Consider the following 22,415-nt stretch of genomic DNA (forward strand, 5'->3'; position numbering starts at 1 on the left):
GGTACCTCTTTTTCAGTTTACGATCTTAGGTACCAAACACCACAACAGCAGTCTGCAGAAGTTAATTAGGAGTGCTGAGTAGGTCTATAGTGTACTTCTCCTGGCTTTGCTTCCAGAATTGTCCCGAAGAGCAGTCTTGAGGAGAAGGACTTGGGAGTGCTGGTGGATGAGAAGCTCAGCATGAGCTTGCAGCCCAGAAAGCCAATCGCATCCTGGGCTATGGTTGCGGTAAGAAGCGTGGCCAGCAAGTTGCAGGATGTGATTTTGCCCATCTACTTAACTCTTGTGAGACCCCATGTACTGTGTCCAGCTCTGGAGCCCCCAGCGTAGGAAGGACGTGGACCTGTCGGAGGGAGTCCAGAGGAGGGCCACAAAGATGATCAGAGGGCTGGAGCACCTCTCCTATGAGGACAGGCTGAGAGAGTTGGGGCTGTTCAGCCTGGAGAAGAGAAGGCTCTAGGGAGACCTTATAGCGGCCTTCCAGTACCTAAAAGGGGGCCTACAGGAAAGATGGGGAGAAACACTTTAGCAGGGCCTGTTGTGATAGGATGAGGGGTAATGGTTTTAAAATAGAGGAAGGTAGATTCAGATTGGACATCAGGAAAAAAATTGTTATAATGAGCGTGGCACAGAGAGGTGGTAGATACCCCATCCCTGGAAACATTCAAGGCCAGGTTGGACCGGGCTCTGAGCAACCTGATCTGTTTGGAAATGTCCCTGCTCCTTGCAGGGGGGCTGGACTAGATGACCTTTAAAGGTCCCTTCCAACCCAAACCATTCTATGATTTAGGGCAGTTGAAGAGATGTGCTGCAAAACCTCTTCATTTATAGGCAATGGAAAATGTTTTACCTTATTATATATGTAATTACTTTGGGCATAAAGAGTTGTTAAAAATGAAAACATCTACAGCTTTTTGATCCCGGTTTAACCAGTAGACCCCATTTTCATAATCCATTAGTATGAGAGAAGCACAGCGCTTTCTAAGATGTGATAAATATCTTTTGCTTTCCAGAAGCACTAAAACAAGTCCTTCTACTTCCTGGCAACGTATGGGCTTCTATAATATAGTGTCAAAAAAACTGTTTCACAACTGCGAAAATTTACAAAATTGGACCAATGTACTCCATGATTTGAAAAAACTATTTATCAAAGTATGTGAATTTTTCCACAGGGAAAGCTACAAGATCCAGCTGTGACAGATGTGGCTAGATAGTAACTTCATTCAGTAACTGGGAGTGAAAAGGAATATGTGGCACACAAATGTCAACTTTACCTTCTGCATGACAGCTCTTTCTGAAGTTGCTTTGGGTTTTTTTCTATGTTTGTTGCATTTACATCTGTGAAGCTCAGTTCTTAATGTCTTTTGATCTTGAATAACTTCAGGTGAAAATGAACTTGACAAACTGAGAACTTTACTGTTACCCGCAGTATAAAGTAAAAAAGCCCTGTAGTTCACACTTCCTTGTAAATCCCATTGAGCTTCCCCAATGTCCAAATCCAATGTGTGTGGTAAACAAAGCCCAAGCTCTCCTTACCCAAGATCCTACAAGCATCGGCTACTCCCAAGCTCCTGTCTCATTTCCCCTCGCTAATGTATTATACTCAATATCATATCTTATTCCTTTGATTGCAAAATAAATCCTTCTTATCTAACTTACAGTTTTCAGACTGCAGGGTTTTGTTGGTTGGAGTCCATGGTTCATTTAACTAGAAGGACTGTATCTATTAGATGACTTGACAGAAGGAAACTGAGACATAAGCAACAGAGTATCAGGTCAATTAGTGTTTCTTTGGGGCAGAGGAACCTGTTTTAGACTGTAGCAAGTCAAGTAGTAATGATCTGCAAAAAGTTTGCGTGTAGCTGAAAACTAATCAATGAGTGAAAATTGAATGGATAAGAAGGTCCAATGCAAAGACTTTGGTAACTTGCTGTGTCTTGGCAATGAGAGAGAACCATGAGTGTAACTATTCACTAATATTTCAATATATTAATTGATAGGCTGCTAGGGAACTTTCTACAGTAAGAGTACATATAATAAGCCACAAGAGTTACCATGCCTCTGCCAGTCCTGTAGAATCTATTAAAAATGTAAATGAGGAAGACCATACTTTAAGGAAGCTATTTCTTTGCTCATTTGGTCTAGTTTGAAGGTAGATTGAAGACGTTGAAACAAAGTACTAAGAAATGAGAACTAAAAGAAGCTGCAGAAGTGAGTAGTGGCTGTTGACAATGATCAATCTTAGATGTAGCTGAAATGTAATTTAATTTCTTCAGGCTTGCTAATAACTTGACTGCCCACATATAACAATATTAGTATATATGCACATTCCACTCAATTATGGCTTTTCAATGGCAAGGATAAATGATCATAATTCAAGTAATACATCTTAAAAGTACTCCAGTACATTTAATTATGTACATCATGGCAGTACAGCTCCAAGTATATTAATTTCTGATTGTGTGGCTTTATTTTTATTAGTGAATTGACAGTTATTCAGTGTTGCAACTTCATATGTTAAATAGAAAGATGAGAGCTTGACTTGATTGGGCAATCAAAGTAGTTAGTGTCAGGACGTTTTAACTGACTAAAACTTTTCTTGGAGGATGGGGTGGAACTTGGGAGAAGGAGGTTCTGGTAACATCTGAGACATCTGCTCTTGTTTTGCTGTCTTTTCCTTCTGTAGTTGCAGAGACTTCTCCATTGGAGAACTCCTGCACAAGTAGCATTTTTAGTTTTCAAGAGCTGTATTCAGATTGAGATGCTGTTTGACTTGCCCTGCTTTAATTTTTTTTTTATCTGACATGCAAGTAACTGCTTCAGTATATTGTGACTAAGTTAAATGTTAGGGAAGTGAAGCATCTGCCAGGGTGACTACCTCTTGACCTTTTTTGCTACCGTGATCTGTAGCTTCATGAATGCTACGCATTGACACTGGATGAAGCAGTTCCTCTCTGTTTATTCCTGTGCTTGGCATTCATTTGTGTATTTGCGTAAGTAAAATGGGTCAGGCAATGTTTTATGTTAAAACTGACTGGTTTTTGTAAGATTAATTTTAAACTACATCTGTCCTCCAGTTTAATTCACAGTGTTGTTGACCAGTTGCTTGCAGTTGTGCAAGTGGGAGCTGCTAGTATGATTTAGCAGAACTGACTTACAGCAGTTTCAAATCTTGATAAAAGAACATCTTTAAAACTCAAGCACCTTCTTTTTTTTGGTGGATTTTTACTCTCTGGAAGTAGTTTCCATGTGCCTGTGTTGACGTGTCATGTTCTGTGCTATTATCTTGTTCTTTATTGAAGGAGATACCTACAGGTTTTCCAAAAAGAAACGGTGGAGAGAAATTTTAAAATCTGTTAGACTTGTAGCCTCGTTGATTCTATGTCATCTTGCATTTGGATAACATAGTTTTCATTTTTCAGAATGAGCAGGAAAAAGCTGTTTCATAAGAGTTCTTTAAAAGCTGCTTGTTTTGCTTGAATCGTGCGCTCTTTGTAGTTCCAACACCGGCAGCTGTCTCTGCAATAAATTTATCTCACTGACCAGTTGCATCACATTAATAAAAATATGTCCATGTTTTTAGTTTGCCTTAAATAAATCATATGAAAACTTATTTTGAAGATTTGTCCTTGCTACTCATAGCTACCAAAAAGAGGGAGTCAATGGTGAATGAGGAAGTAGCTTGATTCTTGGCATTGAATTTGCTTGTTTTCTCAAAAATTAAGCATATTATTAAACAGAAATGAAGGCAAAAGTAATGGTTAACTGGGAAAGGCCGAGTTGTTTTTGAACTCGTGTGATTTTCAGAAAATAAACTGAAGGAAATCCAGTCCTGGCAGAAGCTTAGAAGAACCTAATTTAGCTGGTATAAAAGTAAAACTAGGAGGATTTAAGGAAGTTCTTGAGAGTAACGAGAGTGTAAAACAGTCTCATAGTTTAGATCAACATAGCATAAGTAATGTGGAATTGCGTTGGAGATCTTTTTAAGTGGTGCAAAAAATACACTATGTGGTTCACTCTTCTAATTTCTTTTTGAGGATGCTTCCCAAGAGTATCTAAAAGGAAGTTGTTCCTCTAAGACAAAGGAGCCCACAGTATAGCTCTCAAACAATGCGTGACAGTGAATCAGATTATGTACCTGCTAAAAACTAGGCATAAGTTTGCACCTGGGTGCTGACAGTTTACTCATTGATTTTAAAATGCACACTATCAAATTAGTTCTGAGTAAAATGAACAGATTAATTCTGATATGTGATATGGTTGCACTTATCGCTTCCTAAAAGTTACAGAACCAGTTTAGGCTTCCTTCCTTTGAAGGTGTAAGAGGGAGGGGCAAATAGTTGGAAAGTACTGAATTCTTCTTATGCAACAACTTAAAATTATATCTACTTGATCCAGATAAGGAATGTGGATGTTTTTTTAAGAATCTAATATTTAAAACCAGAATGTGGTGTTTTCAGATAGTCTCCATTGCACTGATGTTTTTATGTATAGTCAAGCATTTAACAGTCGTGCTGGACAAGATGAGGACGTAAGCGTCCATGAACATATTGTGCCTTTCTGGATGACTGGCTTATCAGTTCTTCTCTATGTAGTCTTCACCTTCAAAAGTTTGACTTTCTACATTAGCTACTAGTAAGAGCTCAGCCTCTGGCTCAGATTCCAAAACTGCTGGCTCATAAATACAAGTGCATTAAACTTGAACATCTGGAGTGTTTCCAATTATCTACTATGCATTCTCCTGTAGGTTATAGTACCCATGACATGAATGCATGAACTGCATTTGAAACTGCTCCTAAATCATTGCAGTTCCCAACCTGGAGCATGAAGGTAACCTGAAGTAAGTATTGATTTACTATAATACGCTTAACTCCTGCAAAGCTAAGGTTTGCCGTTGTGTGGCTTGGCCATTCTTGCTTTGAGAAGAACGGACAGTATCTGTTGGGAGCAAGTTAGATCCAGTAACCATTTTGGCTGTTAAAATGCAACTTGCATTTTCTTCAAAACAGTGTTGCATTCATTTTATAACTTTCAGTGTTCAACTTCCAGTGGTAACGTATTATGAACAGAGATGTGTATCGTGTTTCTCAAACTTCTTTGAGAATTTTTAGTAAGTGTCTGCGACACCACTCGAGAGCTACTGTTGAAGTATTTCTATATTTATGGTAGAGGTTGTACATTCTTTTTTTTCCTATAGGGAGTTCCAGTGCTTACTAAAAGATTTTGTATATCTTCAGTTTAACTGTTTTGATTTACAGTTTCTAGTGAATGTCAGACTTTGACTTTTTACTTTATGAAACTATAGTTTTTAAAATTTTCCTATATCACCTATCATAGTATTATGAACAACAGGACTGAAAGGAATAGCCAATTTAGTTTAACTTTACTTCAAAGGAGATTGTCAAATTAGTGAAGTAGAAATGTTCCATAGAACGCTTTTCTTCTAACAAAAAAAAAACCAAAAACTTCTCTGTTCTGTTGGAAAATATTTTATCAAGTTTTCCAGGAAATACTTTTCTAAACAGGAAAAATACTTTATGAAGAACAGAGCACATATTTTAAATAAATCACATGTTAATTGAAATAGTTAGTTCAGAACTGAAAAAAGAAAAGCCAGTATGCTGTAATTGCCACATCCAAAACTGTGTGACTAGAAAATATGATAAATGTATGGGGAGAAAAATGAAAATAATTCTACTCAGTTCTGATTCTTAAAAACAAAACCAAAACCCTTCAGCATGGTTCATAACTTCAGCAGCTCGGCTACAACCTTATGGATCTCTGGGTAATTGTACTCTCCAGCTACATCACTGTATCTGAGCTTTTTCCAGTAGTATATTAAGTGACATGACTAACATCTGTTGCATATGCTTTGTTCTTTCCTCTTCACCCTAGGGATGCATTGGTGTATTTTGTTTCTAGAATTTTCCTCATTTTAGCATATTTATGTCTTGGGCACTTGTATTTGTCCACTCTTATCTGATAACTGGATGGCTGATTTGACAGATTGGAAGGCGTCATGATAGTAATTTTTATGAGTCTCAAATTGGCAGGCAGAAGATATCTTTTAAGGACTGTAGGAAATAATAAATTTATCTCACAGTAGGCACTAAAGAATGGGCATGGTGAGCACTTATAAATGCCTCAATCACAGGAAAAGTTTAAATAATAGCTTGCATCTTCTTGAAAAGAAGAGTCACTCAGATGTGAGGCTCTAATCTAAATAAAATAGGGCTTTATTACTTCAGCTGTTTGAAAGATACTTATTTTTAAAGTGCACCTGCTATTTTCACGTTGGAGAAGGCAAAATCAAAGCATTTGATGTGTTAGGATTGGGTGATGGTTTTATGGTCTTTTTGGTTCTGTAAGTTCATTCCTTGGTCTTTGGCAAAACCTAGAAAGTGTTGTCTCCTGCTCAGAGAAGCTTTTCCTTCTTTCTGAAAGTTGTCTGGATCTGAGGATGTGCCTTAGCCTGTGGTTCCTGGGGAAGCGTAGCTGCAGGAGGACCTGGATGAAGGAGGAATGCACACCTGCTGTGCTCTACCGAGCCCACTGGGAAAACACACCTTATGGCAACCTCAGATTGGCAGCTGTAACGTGATACAGGCTGAAGCATGTATGAAACTGCTACTGACAAATCGGGGAATATCCCTGTTTTTGTCACTTCTCATGTATTAGCAATGTGCAGTTTGGAAACATTTAGTATTGATTTCATTGAGCCTGTTCCTTATGCTGTGCCTTTCTGTGTTAGGCACTTTTGTCCCCACTTAAACTTCCATCCTCGTGTTGTATAAAATCAAGTGCCTTGTAAACAGTCCTCTGTTATAATAAATCTGTTTGTATCTGTGGGACACCAGATTTGACAGAATAGGAAGTGAAAGAGTATTAAGTTGCTGTAAGTATTGTGATAGTAAGTGGGCAGGTAGAGAAGAAGTGTTCTGTAAATGACAAAAACTGAAGAAAAATCAACAATGCAAATTTCTCCTTCAGTAGGCACCAGAGATACCACTGTGGAGTGTGGCCTTATAAGTCCTCCAGTTGTGGAAGAAAAAATTAGTAGTATTTTATATCAAGCTCAGTAACCAGCAGCAGTGGATCTCTCGGAAATGAGTCCTCCTTAGTTGGTGTTTTTTTTTTTTTTTTTGCACACAGCATTGTTATTAGCTATCAATACATCTATCATGGTAGTGCCTACAGCCCAACCAAAATGGTAAGCCTGTTTGTGTTGTGTGCTTAATACAGAAGTATAACTTTTAAGTTTGTAATTATCCTCTAATGCAGTTTTCCTTCTTTTCTTAGGAGAAAGGCCAGCATATAAACAATTCTGTTACAGACAGTGCTATCAGTATGTCTTCCAAAGTTTGAACCTCAAGTCTGCAAATTTGAGTTTTGATTAGCACTGTCATTTTTACTTTGAAAATCTGAATTAAGAATCTGACAGCTTTTAAGAGCTCGGGAGACAGACTACTGTCCCTTCTTTGGATTCTGATCTACTGAAAACCATTTAACTTTGGCATTATGTGTTGTATTTTTATTGACAAATACTCTGGAATTCATAGAAGAATTCTGCTCAGAAGGGGCCTTTGGAGATTGCCTTCTTAGGTCCTTTGTGAGGACCTTGCATGATCAGGTTTTTACTTTCTGCAGTAGTGGTCTCCAAACTTTTTGATCATGCACCCCATCAGTAAAGGTGTTTTGAGCATGCACCTCCAATATATGTTCACTTTTAAATTATACGCATATGCTCCTCTACTGATATAGTATGTACTCTATGAAGCATACACAAAAAGAAAGAATTAAATAAAGATACAAAACACTATTTTAAAATATTTTTTGTTTATCAGTGACAAAAAGTATTTTCTTCCCATACCCAAGGGGTTGTTTTGTGCAGCCCCATGGTGCATGCACCACGCTTTGGAGACCACTGATCTATAGGACTGAGATTTTTGCAGGCTCTCAGGACAACCTATGCCAGTGCTACACCGCTCTCATTGTGAAGAGGTTTTTTCCTTTTATGACTAGACAGAATTTCCAGTGGCGCAGCATGTGTCCATCACTTCTTGTACTTCTGCTGCATACATCCAAGAAGAGTTTGATTTAAGGATCCTTCAGTAGGTGACCCCCATGGCTGCTCTAGTGCTCTTAGCTTCTCCTTGTCTTTCACGGTCCTAAGCCCAGTAACAGTCTTTGGCATCTCCCTTATGCTGGGGAGGAGGAGGTGGCTGGGAAGAGCAAAAATGGACATGGTATTCCAGATACCACCTTATAAATGCAGAGTAGTGGGGAATAATCACCTCCCTCAGCCCATTGGCTCTGCTTCTCTGCTACCAGGACGCGTGCTGCTGACTCATGTTGTTTCACCTTGGTGATCCAGCTGATTAAATGCTGATGTGTTTTTCAGAGACTATCATTAAGATCAGCTGCTAGTCTCTTGGAGATGGAAATGCTGATCCTTTGCATGTGGAAATGCACTGCCTGATGATCTCAGCCTTACAATATTCCTTAATCCTTAATGAACGATTGACTGAATAAAAAGTAGTCGTATTTGTCTTTAGAACATGAGAGTAATGCTACAGAAACATGAAAGGACCAAATCTTTAAGGCATTTAAGGACTGAGTTAATTTGTCATTACAGTTCAGGAAGGCAAACTTGGTTACTGAACTATTGAGTGGAACTCAGTCTTTAAGCCTTAACATCATTTATACTTTTGGCTTGTTGGTGTAATCCATTCCTTATTGGCTCCTCAGGCATAAGTCTGGAGTCTCTAAACAAATCATGTCCAGCAAATTTATTTTGTTTGATAGCCTTCAGAAAAATCTTTCGAAGTCTTTTCAAATTCATGTGATGAGGAAAATGAATAGCAGTTCAGTTGGAGGTAGTATGGAATAGACAGTTTGCCACCTAAGCCTCATACAAAGCATTAACCTACTCAACTTGGTTGAAATCATAGAATCATAGAATGGTTAGGGTTGGAAGGGACCTTCAAACATCATCTAGTCCAACCCCCCTGCAAGGAGCAGGGACATCCCTGACTAGATCAGGTTGCTCAGAGCCTCATCCAGCCTGGCCTTGAACGTTTCCAGAGATAGGGCCTCCACCACCTTTCTGGTCAACCTGTTCCAGTGTTCTATAACTCGCATCGTAAAAAATTTTTTCCTAATTTCTAATCTAAATCTACCCCCCTCTATTTTAAAACCATTACCTCTCGTCCTATCGCAACAGGCCCTACTAAACAGCCTTTCCCCATCTTTCTTGTAGGCCCCGTTGAGATACTGGAAGACCGCTATCAGGTCTCCCCGGAGCCTCCTCTTCTGCAGGCTGAACAGCCCCAACTCTCTCAGCCTGTCCTCATAAGAGAGGTGCTCCAGCCCTTTTATCATCTTTGTGGCCCTCCTCTGGACCTTCTCCAACTGGTCCATGTCCTTCTTGTGTTGGGGGCTCCAGAACTGGACACAGTATTCCAGGTGGGGTCTCACCAGGGCAGAGTAGAGGGGGAGAATCACCTCCCTCGACCTGCTGGCCACGCTCCTCTTGATGCAGCCCAGGATGCGGTTGGCCTTCTGGGCCGCAAGGGAGCATTGCCTGCTCATGTTGAGCTTCTCATCCACCAGCACTCCCAAGTCCTTCTCCTCAGGGCTGCTCTCAATCCATTCCCTGCCCAGCCTGTATTTGTGCCTGGGATTGCCATGACCCACATGCAGGACCTTGCACTTGGCCTGGTTGAACTTCATGAGGTTGGCACGGGCCCACCTCTCCAGCCTGTCGAGGTCCCTCTGGATGGCATCCCTCCCTTCCAGCGTGTCGACGGCACCACACAACTTGGTGTCGTCAGTGAACTTGCTGAGGGTGCACTCTATCCCACTGTCCATGTTGCCGACAAAGATGTTGAACAGGGCCGGGCCCAGCACGGACCCCTGAGGGACGCCACTCGTGACCGGTCTCCACATGGACATTGAGCCGTTGACCACCACTTTCTGAATGCGGCCATCCAGCCAACTCCTTATCCACCGAGTGGTCCATCCATCAAACCCATGTCTCTCTAGAGAGAAGGATGTCGTGCGGGTCAGTGTCAAAAGCTTTGCACAAGTCCAGGTAGATGATGTCAGTTGCTCGTCCCTTGTCCACCGATGCCGGTGGAGACTCAGGAGACCTTGTACTTTGCTTACATCCTACGGCAGACTCAGTGCATATTCTGAAAGAACAGTGTCACCTGAATTGGCAATGCTGAATTACACTTTGAATGTCTACTCCTAGTTCAGTATATTCAGTAGCAAGACAAGAAATGACATAGCTGTTCATGCAGCAGTTGTTGCTGTGCATGAGTCAGTATAGATTTCTAAATAACTACAACTTTAATGCACCACCACTAGAAAATTGCTTCTCAGCTGCTTCTGTGCTTAGCAACAGAGTGTTACCTATCTAATGTGTTGTCTTCCTCTGGTCCCTTTTAATATATCCAGAAGAATGGTGTAGTGAGTTGGTCTTAAATTTTTGGATGTATCCCTTCTGAGGGTTGGTGCATCCATTAGTTTTCAGTGGTGCAGGAAATCTGACAATAGGCTAGCAAATTGTTTGTAGTGGCTCTACAGGCTGAGCCTTACCCATTGTCCAAATGCAAGCTGCATTTCTTGTGTCCTTTTCAAGACCTCACTAAATCCCCAGTGTATTGGAAAACTAGCTGGAGTGGGAAGACAGTTATATCATCCAGAACAGTTTTATGTGGAGTAAGGCTGAAATTATGGTATGCACATACTTTGCTTTCAGCATTTTCAATATGGAACAATATGTGTAAGAAGTTGTAGTCACTCATACTACTCTTCTGAACATGTATCAACAATTTTAAGTCAGCAAATTGGAGACAAAGCTTGTTAGGTTTTTCTGGTGGAGATTGTAGTTATTTGTAGCCAGAAGCAGGGAAAATACCCTCCTTGTTGCTAAGTGAGGTACACCTTCTGATAAAACTGATTCAGCCTTTTGGGGAGGTTTTGTTTGGCTGTCCACTTCTATTATCCTATCCTTCTCAGAATCAACCCTTCACAGGATTGAGTTCATTCTTCTTTGTTTTAGAAATAATAGCTTTACCTTTATGTATTAAACCCTTTTGTTAGCTTTTTAAGCTATTCCTGCCTCTTAGCGGGGTAGAATGACTTGGTCTCTTATCACTGTCATGGTTTGTCATTTCCAGACTTCCTTCTGACTTCCTCTTTTTTTCTTTTTTCTCTTTTTTTCCCCTGAGGGCTGAGTTAAAAACATGTTCTGTAATGAGAAGCCAAGAACTGATACCTTCCCTTCCTATTGGAAACTCACATGCTCAGCAACTCTGTTTTTACTGTTAATATTTAAGGATTGTCTGTCCAGCTTTAATCCATGTAATATCTGTTCTGTGTTTTTGCTGAAGAGAAATGTTGTGTAATGCCAAATAAGATTTAAAATTGTTTTCCAGTTCTCTTATTAGTACCTTTGTCAGCAATACTCATCACCAGAAAATTCTCATCAAATTAATTGGATAGGCTTTTTTTTTCCATCAGTCATATTTGTATTTTATTTCTTTACAAATAACATCTAGTGTCAACTATTAACTTTCATTTGGTCTCAGATTGCTGTTGGATCAGTTGTCCCGTTTGCCCTTTTACAAGAAAGTATTTAATGCAAGACTTCTAGTTTTCTTCCAGACCTCTGAGACTTTCCCAGGACTCAAGTTATTTGCAAATCTTTTTCAGAGAGCTGGGTAGATCTCTTCTTCCAGAGGTCTTGTATGCAAACTGTCTGGGTCTGCTGATTTAAAAGCTCTGTCTGTGCCCATTTTATATCCTTGCATCGAATGTGATATAGTGGCATTTATTTCCAAGATATGTTCAGTGGCACTTCTGATTATTTTGATGCCAACCTTTTGTTCATGTTATTTCCTCCCTTTTCAGATTCCTGTCTGTCTTTATCTGTCCTCATAGCTAAAAAGAAAAGGCACCTGCAACTGGTGGACATACCACGTCTTACTGTCTGACCACATTATGTGCACTGGCTTGTACAGATTGCTGCCTCTTGGCTGCTGATAGAAAAAGGGCATTTGATGATATGTGTAGCGTAGACTCACATTGGTGTGAAGTTTAAACCTTTAGTCTTCAAGACTAGTTCTGTGGCATTGCAGAGAAATCTAATACTGTATTGTCAGGAAAGCATTGATTTATTTTTTCCCTAGATTGATTACACAGTCTGACAGGTAGCACTTTTATTATTGTTGTAAAGGGTGTCAGGAATAACACTATACCTAGTATGTCCTGTCAGGGTTTATTGATGAGCACTGTGCTTCATCTCCAGAATAAATCAAACACTTGGATCCAGACATGGAATTTAGCTGTGTCCCAGTTAAGGCACTGAAGATTGTGTGCCACAGGTGGACTATCCACCTAAGCATACAGGTGCCTGTGGGAACCTAATTTTCATACAAATCAAATCGTTAAACACCCATGCAAGAGAATCTGAGACCAAATGTTAATGTATGTCCAGAGCTGCTTCTGTCTTGGTAGGGCTTAACAAGTTGTCATGGCAGTCGTATTTGAGTCAGTTTGGGTCATTTTTAATTCTCACTGGTGTCCAATTTGATAGACATGTTTTGATTTATGCCTAATAAATGGTGGTAGCACTGAGTGCATAAGTTATGGATTCAGTCAAAAGTCAATCTGTGTGATAAAGGAGGTTAGTGCTTTCTTATATAAGAGACTAGTCATTAGCATGGTGGCTTGGGAATAATGAGCTGGATTCAACTTAAACCTAGGGGAAATTCAAGCAGCTTAGGCTGGCAATGTGTTGTGTTATAGCTTGAAGTATTGGAATTACTTTTCTGTCTGTGACACTGTAGACAGGAGTGCAAAATAATTGGAGCTGTAAGATCAGGAGATGGCACAAGAGCAAGCCTGGCTGTAGCTATTGTGGGAGGAGGGATGCCTTGATTTTAACCCCTGCTTCCAGGCTATGCATTCATTTTACGTAAAACAGTTATTGAATAATATCCTGGGAAGCTTACCATCAAACTTGCTAGCTTGAAAGATGATCCAAGTAACATTCATCAGCTCTCTGCTACCTGCAGAAGTGATGGGGACTTACTGTAGCCTGGAAGATTTTTTGATGAGTGGAAAAGCTTTTAAAGTAAGATAGGGGTATAGAACTCTGTCTTCATTGCTTGGGAGACTAATTAATCTGGCTAAGCAGGTATAAATTACTTGGTGTAAGTGGTGATGAATTCTTAAGTAATCACAGTTAGGTTTCAAAGTCTTTTAACCTAGAGGGATTTTTTCCGCACCTTAAATCTTTGCAGAGTATACCACGGAAGTAAATGAAAGCTCTAAAATAATTTCAGATGTTTTTTTTCCTAAGTTCATAGTTTTATAGAAGGACAACCTTCAGCAGTTTTCAACCCACAGTAGATACACAACATCATCTGCCTTAGAGGGGCAAACGAGTAAAAGCAGTCAGTTGGGTGGAAGGGGGATCATTTTAGAGAATGCTTCTGAGTAGTAAACTGTAACCGCAGCTCTTCAAATTGCCCAAATACCATCTCTAGAACTTGGTACAGAAGTCAGTGTCGTTAAGCTGACTTTATCACTGTTTGAATTTTATTGAGTATTTCTTAATTTAAAGTAAGTTTTGTATGCTGCAACTACTAAGCATCTCTTTGTGAGTGGACAGTATATCTGTGTTAGAAGTTTAGAAGTATTTGCAGAGCTTCATTAGACAGATGATACCAAGGCAAAATTTTAAAAACCTGTAACATTAGTGACTGTCAGGCTGTGTGACTTCAAAATTGTACCTACTTATTTTTACCAGGCTACCGTAAGTACTGGCTAAGAGAGGCAGTTCTGCTTTAGAAATACTGTACAAGCTTATTCTTAGCTTAATCTTTATGTCTATGTTTGATGTTAAGCACTGTTTTCAGATGCAAAATGTGATTAACTTGTGGGAATTTTGAATGTACCATTCACCTCTAGTGAATTTATTCCATCTGTCTTTTTGTTTTGTTAAGAAATATCAGTTTCTCAGTTCTTCTTGATGTATTTTTTTTTTTCTTTCCCTAAAAGCTAAGTGTACTGAGTTTGACTGGGATGGAGTTAAGACCAAAACCCTAAATCAATATAGCTCAATGATATTTTTTTTTTTTTCTTAAACAAAATTAAATTCAATTTTGAAAGCAGCTTATTAGACTTGCAATACGTATTTCCCGCATGGAAAAATGGTAATCTTCAGCTTTTCTGGTCTTAATTCTTCCATCCAATCTTCATGTAGCACCAAGACACCAAATATCATGAAACACATTACTTATGACTAATTGAAAGCAATGCTCGGCTGAATCTTGCTTTCTGTTATGCTGTTACTTGACACTCATCAAACTGCTTTCATGGGGCCTCTTGCCTGGGTGGTTTTTTTTCTTCTCATCAAATTTCATGTAACTTTACAGTGTGTTAGTAAGGGCTTTTTCGTAGTATAGTTAGGAGAATTATAATTTTGTGAGCAGGTATTACTGTCCCCTCTCCCTCAGTTTTAGCTGCTGGTAAAGCTATTAAAGGGCCACTGGTTATCAAAGTGACACAGCTTTAATTCTTGGTCTAATACATTTTAAAATTAAGGAAATGTCAGATTGTGCAGAAGATTTTTTTTTTTTTTTCTAATTCATTTGTCTCATGTGAAGATTTCCTAATAACTAGTTGTTCCTAAAATAAGTGTCTCATTTGTTATAATAGTAGAAAAACTTGGTTGGTGATTTAAAATAAAAATAAAAATGTAAAAAACCCCAATGTTCCGATGCATAGATCTCAGGTTTTTACCAGTTTTGTATAAGCAGGAACACTGTATATGTAAGTTCTAAGGCAACTGTGCTTTTTTTTTTTCTTTTTTTCCAGTAGGGATTTTGTCAGCAGTGCCAGTCAAACTTAGACAAAATCTTATTTTATATTCAAAGTTAAAGAATTTGGGTTAGTTAGCTCCAAGGCTGTGATGTATCTTCTTCTACGGTTCAGCCGCTAGAGGGGGTCTAAACCTACCCTCTGTGTAAGTCAGGCTTACACCAGCTGGAAAACACATCTTCAAGTTTACAAAATTGCTCAAATGTTGTGGAAAAATGCTTTTAAAAAGTGTCTGATTTCGTAATTTTTTTTTTTTAAGTGAGGCTGTTTTTTGAGTTTAATTATTCAGAAACTATTGGTATAGTTTAACCATTTGACTAACTTTTCTTTGCAGGTGATCTTGTGAATTAGTGTACCATCAATGATGGCAGAGCATCCACCGTTACTGGATACCACTTCGATTATAAGTAGTGAAATCCCTCTTCTAACTTCCCCTATTGTTAGTGGGGATGGAGCACAACAGGTAAGGAAATTTAAGTTATATTCTTTTTTTTTTTTTTTTTTTTTTTTTCCTTCTTCTTCTTCCAACAGCATTATTGACATATTGACAATGTAAAATATAGTAAGCCTTCATCTGGAATGTTTTTGTGCATCTTTGGTCGTGCATGTGTTTTGGAGATTGAGGTGAAGGTAGAAGCGGTGCAGAGAAGATATTTCTAAGAAGTATGAAGCACAAAACCTCTCTTGTGAAAGAACATTGTCGTAGAAAGATGGGACCAAAGAGCTGCCAAGCTATCTAGCCATGCTTAGGTCTTAATTTGGAAGCTATATATTTACATTTCCTTGTTAAAATTAATATACCTTTCCCTATTGTAGAGCTTACTAGCTCAGGCAGAACATGTGCTAACAATTCTGTGACCTCTAGACTGACACTTGCTTACAACCAGATGTCTTGAGTGGTGGGACTTGCTTTTGTATGTTAGTGTCTGCCTGGACAATTCTTCAATTTTTTTTTTTTTTTTTTTCACACAAAACCAGTCAAGGTGATAGAAAAAATTATGGTTATGGTTTCAGAACACTTCAGAAAGTTCAGTTCCAGTGAGGAAGAAGTGATGGCAAAAACTTGTGCGTTCTCCATATCTTTAGCCTAGGAAGCATATTTTAAGCACAATTCTGGAGCAGCTTCCAGTGGGAGAAAAGGAATGAAAAATTAAGCAATTTGAAATATCTGAATGAATTGAGAGATCACTGCTTGTGATAGCAAGAGACTGGAATTGATGATCTAGGGAAGTCCCTTGTAGTCTGCCATTCCCACGCTTGATCTTTATGCAGAAGAAATAACAATTTATCCTAAAGAGGAATTAATTTGTAGGGCAAAAACACAAAAAAAACCCCTCTAAATTAAGAGTGGAGAATGGATTGCAGCAATTCATGGAACAACATTTGGGCTGCAGTGAGATCTTCACAATGCAGAGGAAGCTTAAATACAAATAAAGACCCGATAAATCATTTTTAATTAATGTGTAGACAGAACATTCCAGAAAAAGGGAAAAAAAACAATATCCAAACTTGCTTTCTCTTCCATTTCTTCTTTTAAATACTGACATTTAGAACTAGTGATCTGTAACATACAAGAGGAGAACTGTTATTGTTTCCTTACATGTTCTGCCTTGAAAAGTTCAATTTTAAAGCCTTGCAAACAAAAAAAGAGTAAAGCATGCCTACACAAAGTTAAACATACCACCACAGTTTCTTTTCTTTACTCGTTTGTGAATATTCTTTCTTTTTACTATTATTGTTTAAAAATTCTTATAGATGTATCAGAGAACCCTTGAGATTGGATGCGACCTCTGGAGATGACGCAGTCCAGCTTTCCCACACTCAAAGTAGGGTCAGCTAAAGCAGGACCCAGGACCACGTCCAGTTGGCTTTTGTGTATCTCCAAGGATAAGGCAGTCCACAGCCTCTCTGGCAGTCTGTTCCCCAATATTCAACCCACTCTCACAGTGAAATAAATTTTTACATTTTAGTCAAATTTCTGTGTTTCAATTTGTGCCCTTGGTCTTTTATACTATCACTGGGCACCACAGAGGAAGGTCTGACTTGGTTTTGTTTATTCCCTGCCACCTTCTTTGTCGCCCTTTGCTGGACTCTCTCTAGTACGTCTATGTACTGGGGAGCTAAGAACTGGACCCAGAACTCCAGGTGTCTCGCCAGTGCTGGGTATGTGGAAGGATCACCTCCCTTGACCTGCTGGCAATGATCTTCCTAATGCAACCCAGGATGCTGTTGCCCTTTTCTGACTCAAGGGTGCCTTCCTGTCTCACATTCAACTTGTCGTCTGCCATTCCTTTGCTGAAAAGCTACTTTCCAGCCAGTCAGTCTCTAGTACGTACTGGTGCATGGGATTAATCTTCCTCAGGTACAGGACTTCACATTTCCCTGTGCCAAAGATCCTGAAATTCCTGCTGGCCCATTTCTTCTTCTTGTCAAGGTCACTTTGGATGACAGTGCAACCATCTAGTGCATCAACCACTCCTCCCAACTTTGTGTTACTTGCAAACTTCTTGATAGTGCACTCTGTGCTGTCATCCAGGTCTTTTAAAGAAGACAGCAAACATTATCTGTCCCCATATCAACCGCTGAGGTAGATGACTAGTGAATGGCATCCTGCTGGATTTTGCACTGCTGATCACAACCCTTTGAGCCGATTTTCAGTCCACTTCATATTCCCTATGTTCAGTTGGTACCTCATCAGTTTCTCTGTGAGGATGTTGTGCAAGACAGTGTCAGAAGCCTTGCTGTAGTCACAAGAAACAGTATCTATTGCTCTCACCTCATTCACCAAGCTAGTAATTTCATTGTAGAAGGCAATCCAAGTTTGTCAGGCATGATTTCTCCTTTGTGAATCCATACTGACTGCTCCCAATCACCTTTTTATCTTTAGTGTTTGGAAATGGCTTCTAGGAATATTTGTTCACTCATCTTCCGAGAGCTGAAGGTGATGTTGACAGGCCTGTAGTTCCCTGGATCTTCTTCCTTGCCCTTTTTTGAAGATTGCAGTGACATTTGCTTTCTTCCAGTCCTCAAGAACCTCCCCTAATCACCATGACCTTTCGAAGATAGTTGAGACTGAGTTACTTGTTCTGCCTTCCCCAAAAATAAGACTATCAAGCTGTGCTGTCAAGCTTACTCTGTAATGGTGCAAAATTTTGAGTTGGATATGAGCTTATATCTTCTTTTGGGGATACATTTTCATTAAAATGTATCCCCAGTTTTTTTTTCCAGTTTTAATCTTGCTTTTGTCATCCAAGCAAGATTAAAACTGGAAAACAAGCAAAGAATTTCTTCAAATAAAGGAATTTATGGGGGTTTCTGTTAGTCTTCTTAAGGGAAAAACATCATATATGCTGTTGGTGTCCTTTTTTATTTAAAAAAAAACCAAAACTTGTTCATTAAGAATACTGTGTAAAGTGGAACTGATAGCAGTAGTGTTTATTTTAGAAAAGAAAAAAGCTAATCTTCAGAAAGCATTGGGCAGATTCTCAGTCATCAATAAAGAAAATCAGTTTCTTTCATCATTTCATAACTAGCAGTTGTACCACAATGTTGTCTACTGTTTGTGTTCCACAATGTCTAGTGAAAGTTGCAACTTTGGTTTTCTCTCCTTCCTTCACATCTGATACATGATTCATGAAGAATCTGCAGATGCATTTGTTCAGTGGCAGAAAACTTTACTGGAAAACGTTTTTGCATCTGGTGATTTAAAAGCCACCACTAAGCAGAAAATACTTTGTATATCAGAAATATGGGAAATCCAGAATTGCAGGTACTGCTTACTCTGTCAAGGTTGCCCAATTAAGACTCAGGCCACAGAAGGGTCAGGCAGGCCATTATTTATTTTGTAAGAGTCTTAAAATTATTTATTCTATCTTTTTTCTGTGGTACACTAATTAAAGGGACAAAAGGATTGAGGGAGATGGGAGATGAAGGGATTGAGTGGGAGATGAAGGGATTGAGTGCAGCCCTGATGAGAAAGATTTGGGTGTACTGGTGGATGAAAAGCTGGACATGAGCTGACAATGTGCATTTGGAGCACAGAAAGTCAGTCATATCCTGGGCCACATCAAAAAGAAGCATGTCCAGCAGGTCGAGGGAGGTGATTCTCCCCCTCTACTCTGCTCTGATGAGACCCCACCTGCAGTACTGCATCCAGCTCTGGAGCCCTCATTACAGGAAAGACATGGACGTGTTGGAGAGGGTCCAGAGGAGGGCCACGAAAATGGTCAAAGGGCTGAAGCACCTCTCCCTATGAAGCAAGGCTGAGAGAGTTGGGGCTGTTCAGCCTGGAGAAGAGGAGGCTTCTGGGAGAGGCTCTGTACTGTGGCCTTTCAATACTTAAAGGAGGCTTACTAGAAAGGTGAAGAGAGATTTATTTTTTTTTTCACCAGAGTCTGTTGTGACAGGACAAGGGGCAATGGTTTTAAAATAAAAGAAGGTAGATTTAGACTAGATATAAGGAAGAAATTTTTCACTATGAGGGTAGTGGAACACTGGAACAGGTTGCCCAGAGAGGTGGTGGATGCCCCATCCCTGGAAACATTCAAGGCCAGGTTGGACAGGGGTCTGAGCAACCTGATTTGGTTGGAGATGTCCCTGCTCCTTGCCAGGGGCATTGGACTAGATGACTTTTGAAGGTCCCTTCCAACCCAAACCATTCTATGATATATACTTTCAAATTGTGTGTAATGTATTCAAGTACAACATGTTGTAATTATGAGCCTTTTTCTTTTTTTTTTTTCATTTTAACCAGAACATTAGTTCATTGTATTACTTTTTTTTCTTTACTTGTAACTTTGAAGCTACAAGAAGTGTGAAGACTTTTACCTTCATGATGAAGTTGCTCATTTTTCTGAAAGTCTCCTATTTGCTTAGCTACAATACACACATTCGGTAGGGATTACTTCCTTAAAATACAAAAACTACTTTTCCAGTTTCTTTTGTAACAGCATTGTGGTGTTGGATTGCATAATCTGTAACATAATCCTTAGTGCTGACAGAACTTACTTGTGTTCCCACAATCAAAATTCAGAGCTGTTTTGTCTGTGGAGATAAACGTATAGGTTCTTCTGTCTTCATAGTGTGTAGGTTGGACTGTAGCTGTTCTAATTAGTTTTAGTCAGTCCTGACTGAAAAAATATTGAAAATGTGGTAGGAAATTCTTTATTTAAGTATTTTGTTTATATGTTGGTATTTCCTATATTAAACTAGTTAACTGTATCCTAAACTTGCAAGTTTTTGTTCAGCTGTAAAACGTCTGAGGATTTTTTTAATGAATTCCCCCTTTGCATCTTACCAGAATTAACTATTACAATTACTGTGACTTATGTTGTATGTACTGCGTAACTGAGTTACCAAATGGATATAGACCATTCAGAACTTTTTCTGGAACAGTTCATATCTTCAGGATAATCTATTTCAAATACTTGAAGTTCTGCTAGCAGTTAAAATGTGAAATAGCAGTACAAATATTTGAACATGGTAAGATAAAAGGTCATATGCTTCAAATAGTGTGAGTGTCTGATCAGGTTAAAGCTGTAACTTTCCACTGTGTTTTAAAACAAAACAATCCACAAAGTTAGAGGAATGTGCATGTTCAGGCAGAAAACATGGGGAGCTTAAACTGAGTGGGTGTTCATACAGTGCTCAGTGCTGCCCTGGGAGGCTGCCTCATTCTGTGTCCCACAGAACAAGGGACTATTGTTAGTTTCATAGGACAAAACCAGGGAAAAGGAAAAGCAAAGACCAAGCCCATTCGCTTCTCCCTTTCTACTAAGCACAGAAGTACTGCTTTTGCACCTTCTCATCGCTGTGTTCATTGTGAGTGGGTAATGTATTCCTTATATCTTGGTAGTGAGTAAGGTTGTAGATGGAGTACAGAGAAGATCCATAGGAGTTGACAGAAACCAAGTGACACTGAGAAAACGTGGTATGAGGACAGAAGTGCTTGAGGGTTCTTCCTGTAAGGGTAGCTATTGCAGTGAGGCTTTACTGACTATTGCTGAGGCTGGACAGGAAGGATGTGTTTTGATTACTGGAGTCCTGATTTTGTGGTGGGAGGTAAACTCATGATTGAGAGGAAAATGAGGAGGCAAGAGTTCAACTACTTTCTTTAACAGACACTTTGTTTTCCTGATACTAGATTGATGTTAAATTGTTTTGGAAAGTTTCTACAGCAGCCAGGGCTGTTCCAAGACAAATCAGTAAATTGCTGACACAAATTTGCAGCAACCAGCAACCCTGGAGTTCTGGACCCTCTCTGCACCTTCCCACTAAAGCTAGCAGTTGCAAAGTGAGACATCCGTATATAACTTTGATGCCCTTTATTACCGAAAAGGTAGATGGCACTCTCAAAGTAGCTCAATACACGTTAACCATTTCCTTTTCTTTGGGTAATGGGACACATAGCGTTTGACCTGCAGTCAGCTTTGTTTCTCAGCAAGGTATAGAGATAAAGTAATACTTGTAGCTTGACAAGGTGGTTGATTATACTCCAAACTTTATTCAGAAGTTTAGATGCTTAGTGAGTTTTCCAAAAATCCCACTCTGTGTGTGTGTGTATGTGTATATATATGTAGTATGTGTCTATGTGTATGTAATATGTTGTGTGTGTGTATATACATAGTGTGTGAGTTTAAGTGCAAATTCCTTGAACTGAAATAGATGTTTAGCATCAAATCTACAAGTTTGTGTTTTTAAAACCAATCTATTCTTTAAATATTTAAACCTCTGGTCTTAAAGTTATTATTGACCTGTTATCATAGGAGGAAGTCTACAGTCAGCAGAGTAGTAGGCAGCTATAAAAACAAATTAAATAATTTTGAGAATCCCCTTTTTGGCTTTCATGTGGAATCACAGCCGAAATACAGTGGTGAAGATGTAAACTAGATTACTGATTGCTTTTCCTCAGTTTTAGTTCTGTCATTTATGTTTCTGAAAAGCATATCGTAGAATCATTACAGTTGGAAAAGACCTCTAAGATCATCAAGTCCAACTGTCAGCCCAACACCACCATGCCTACTAAACCATAATTTAGAGTACATTATCAAGTTCCAGCTTGCTTTGGTTTTGTCATGCTGCTGAAAATCAAGCTTAGAACTGCATATATAGAATCATAGAATGGTTAGGGTTGGAAGGGACCTTCAAAGGTCATCTAGTCCAACCCCCCTGCAAGGAGCAGGGACATCCCCGACTAGATCAGGTTGCTCAGAGCCTCATCCAGCCTGGCCTTGAACGTTTCCAGGGATGGGGCAATGGGGCATCCACCACCTCTCTGAGCAACCTGTTCCATATTTCATTATCTTTTCCTCTACAAGGGGGGAAAAAAAAAAAAATCAGTGTTAAAGGTTGTTTAACAACATACACTGTTACAACTGTTCTCACTGCTTTCCATATTGTGCTGATTTCCTTTCCTGTATTTTGATTTTATAGAGTACAGAGTACATGCATGGCTGCTTCTGACATTTTCTTGGTTGGGGGGGTTTTGCGTGTGTGTGTGTGGTTTTTTTGTTTGGTTGGGG

The 22,415-nt window shown here is 39.3% G+C and overlaps 1 protein-coding gene across 9 annotated transcripts in view; it reads left to right on the top strand.

Annotated features, from left to right (window-relative positions):
- The window catches only part of FNDC3A (fibronectin type III domain containing 3A), a 125,921-nt gene that overhangs the window by 4,661 nt on the left and 98,845 nt on the right, over positions 1-22,415 (top strand). For 2 of the 9 annotated variants that reach the window (XM_086771854.1, XM_086771864.1), the window contains exons 1-3: positions 6,447-7,210; positions 7,300-7,630; positions 15,230-15,358. In XM_086771854.1, coding sequence (XP_086627980.1) covers positions 15,257-15,358 — 102 coding nt within the window. In that variant the 5' untranslated portion in view covers positions 6,447-7,210; positions 7,300-7,630; positions 15,230-15,256. The other 7 variants (XM_086771859.1, XM_086771857.1, XM_086771856.1 and 4 more) reach the window with 5 other exon arrangements.

Source organism: Chlamydotis macqueenii, chromosome 1 (genome assembly GCF_036417535.1).
Source record: "Chlamydotis macqueenii isolate bChlMac1 chromosome 1, bChlMac1.mat, whole genome shotgun sequence".
Classification (NCBI taxonomy): Eukaryota; Metazoa; Chordata; class Aves; order Otidiformes; family Otididae; genus Chlamydotis; species Chlamydotis macqueenii.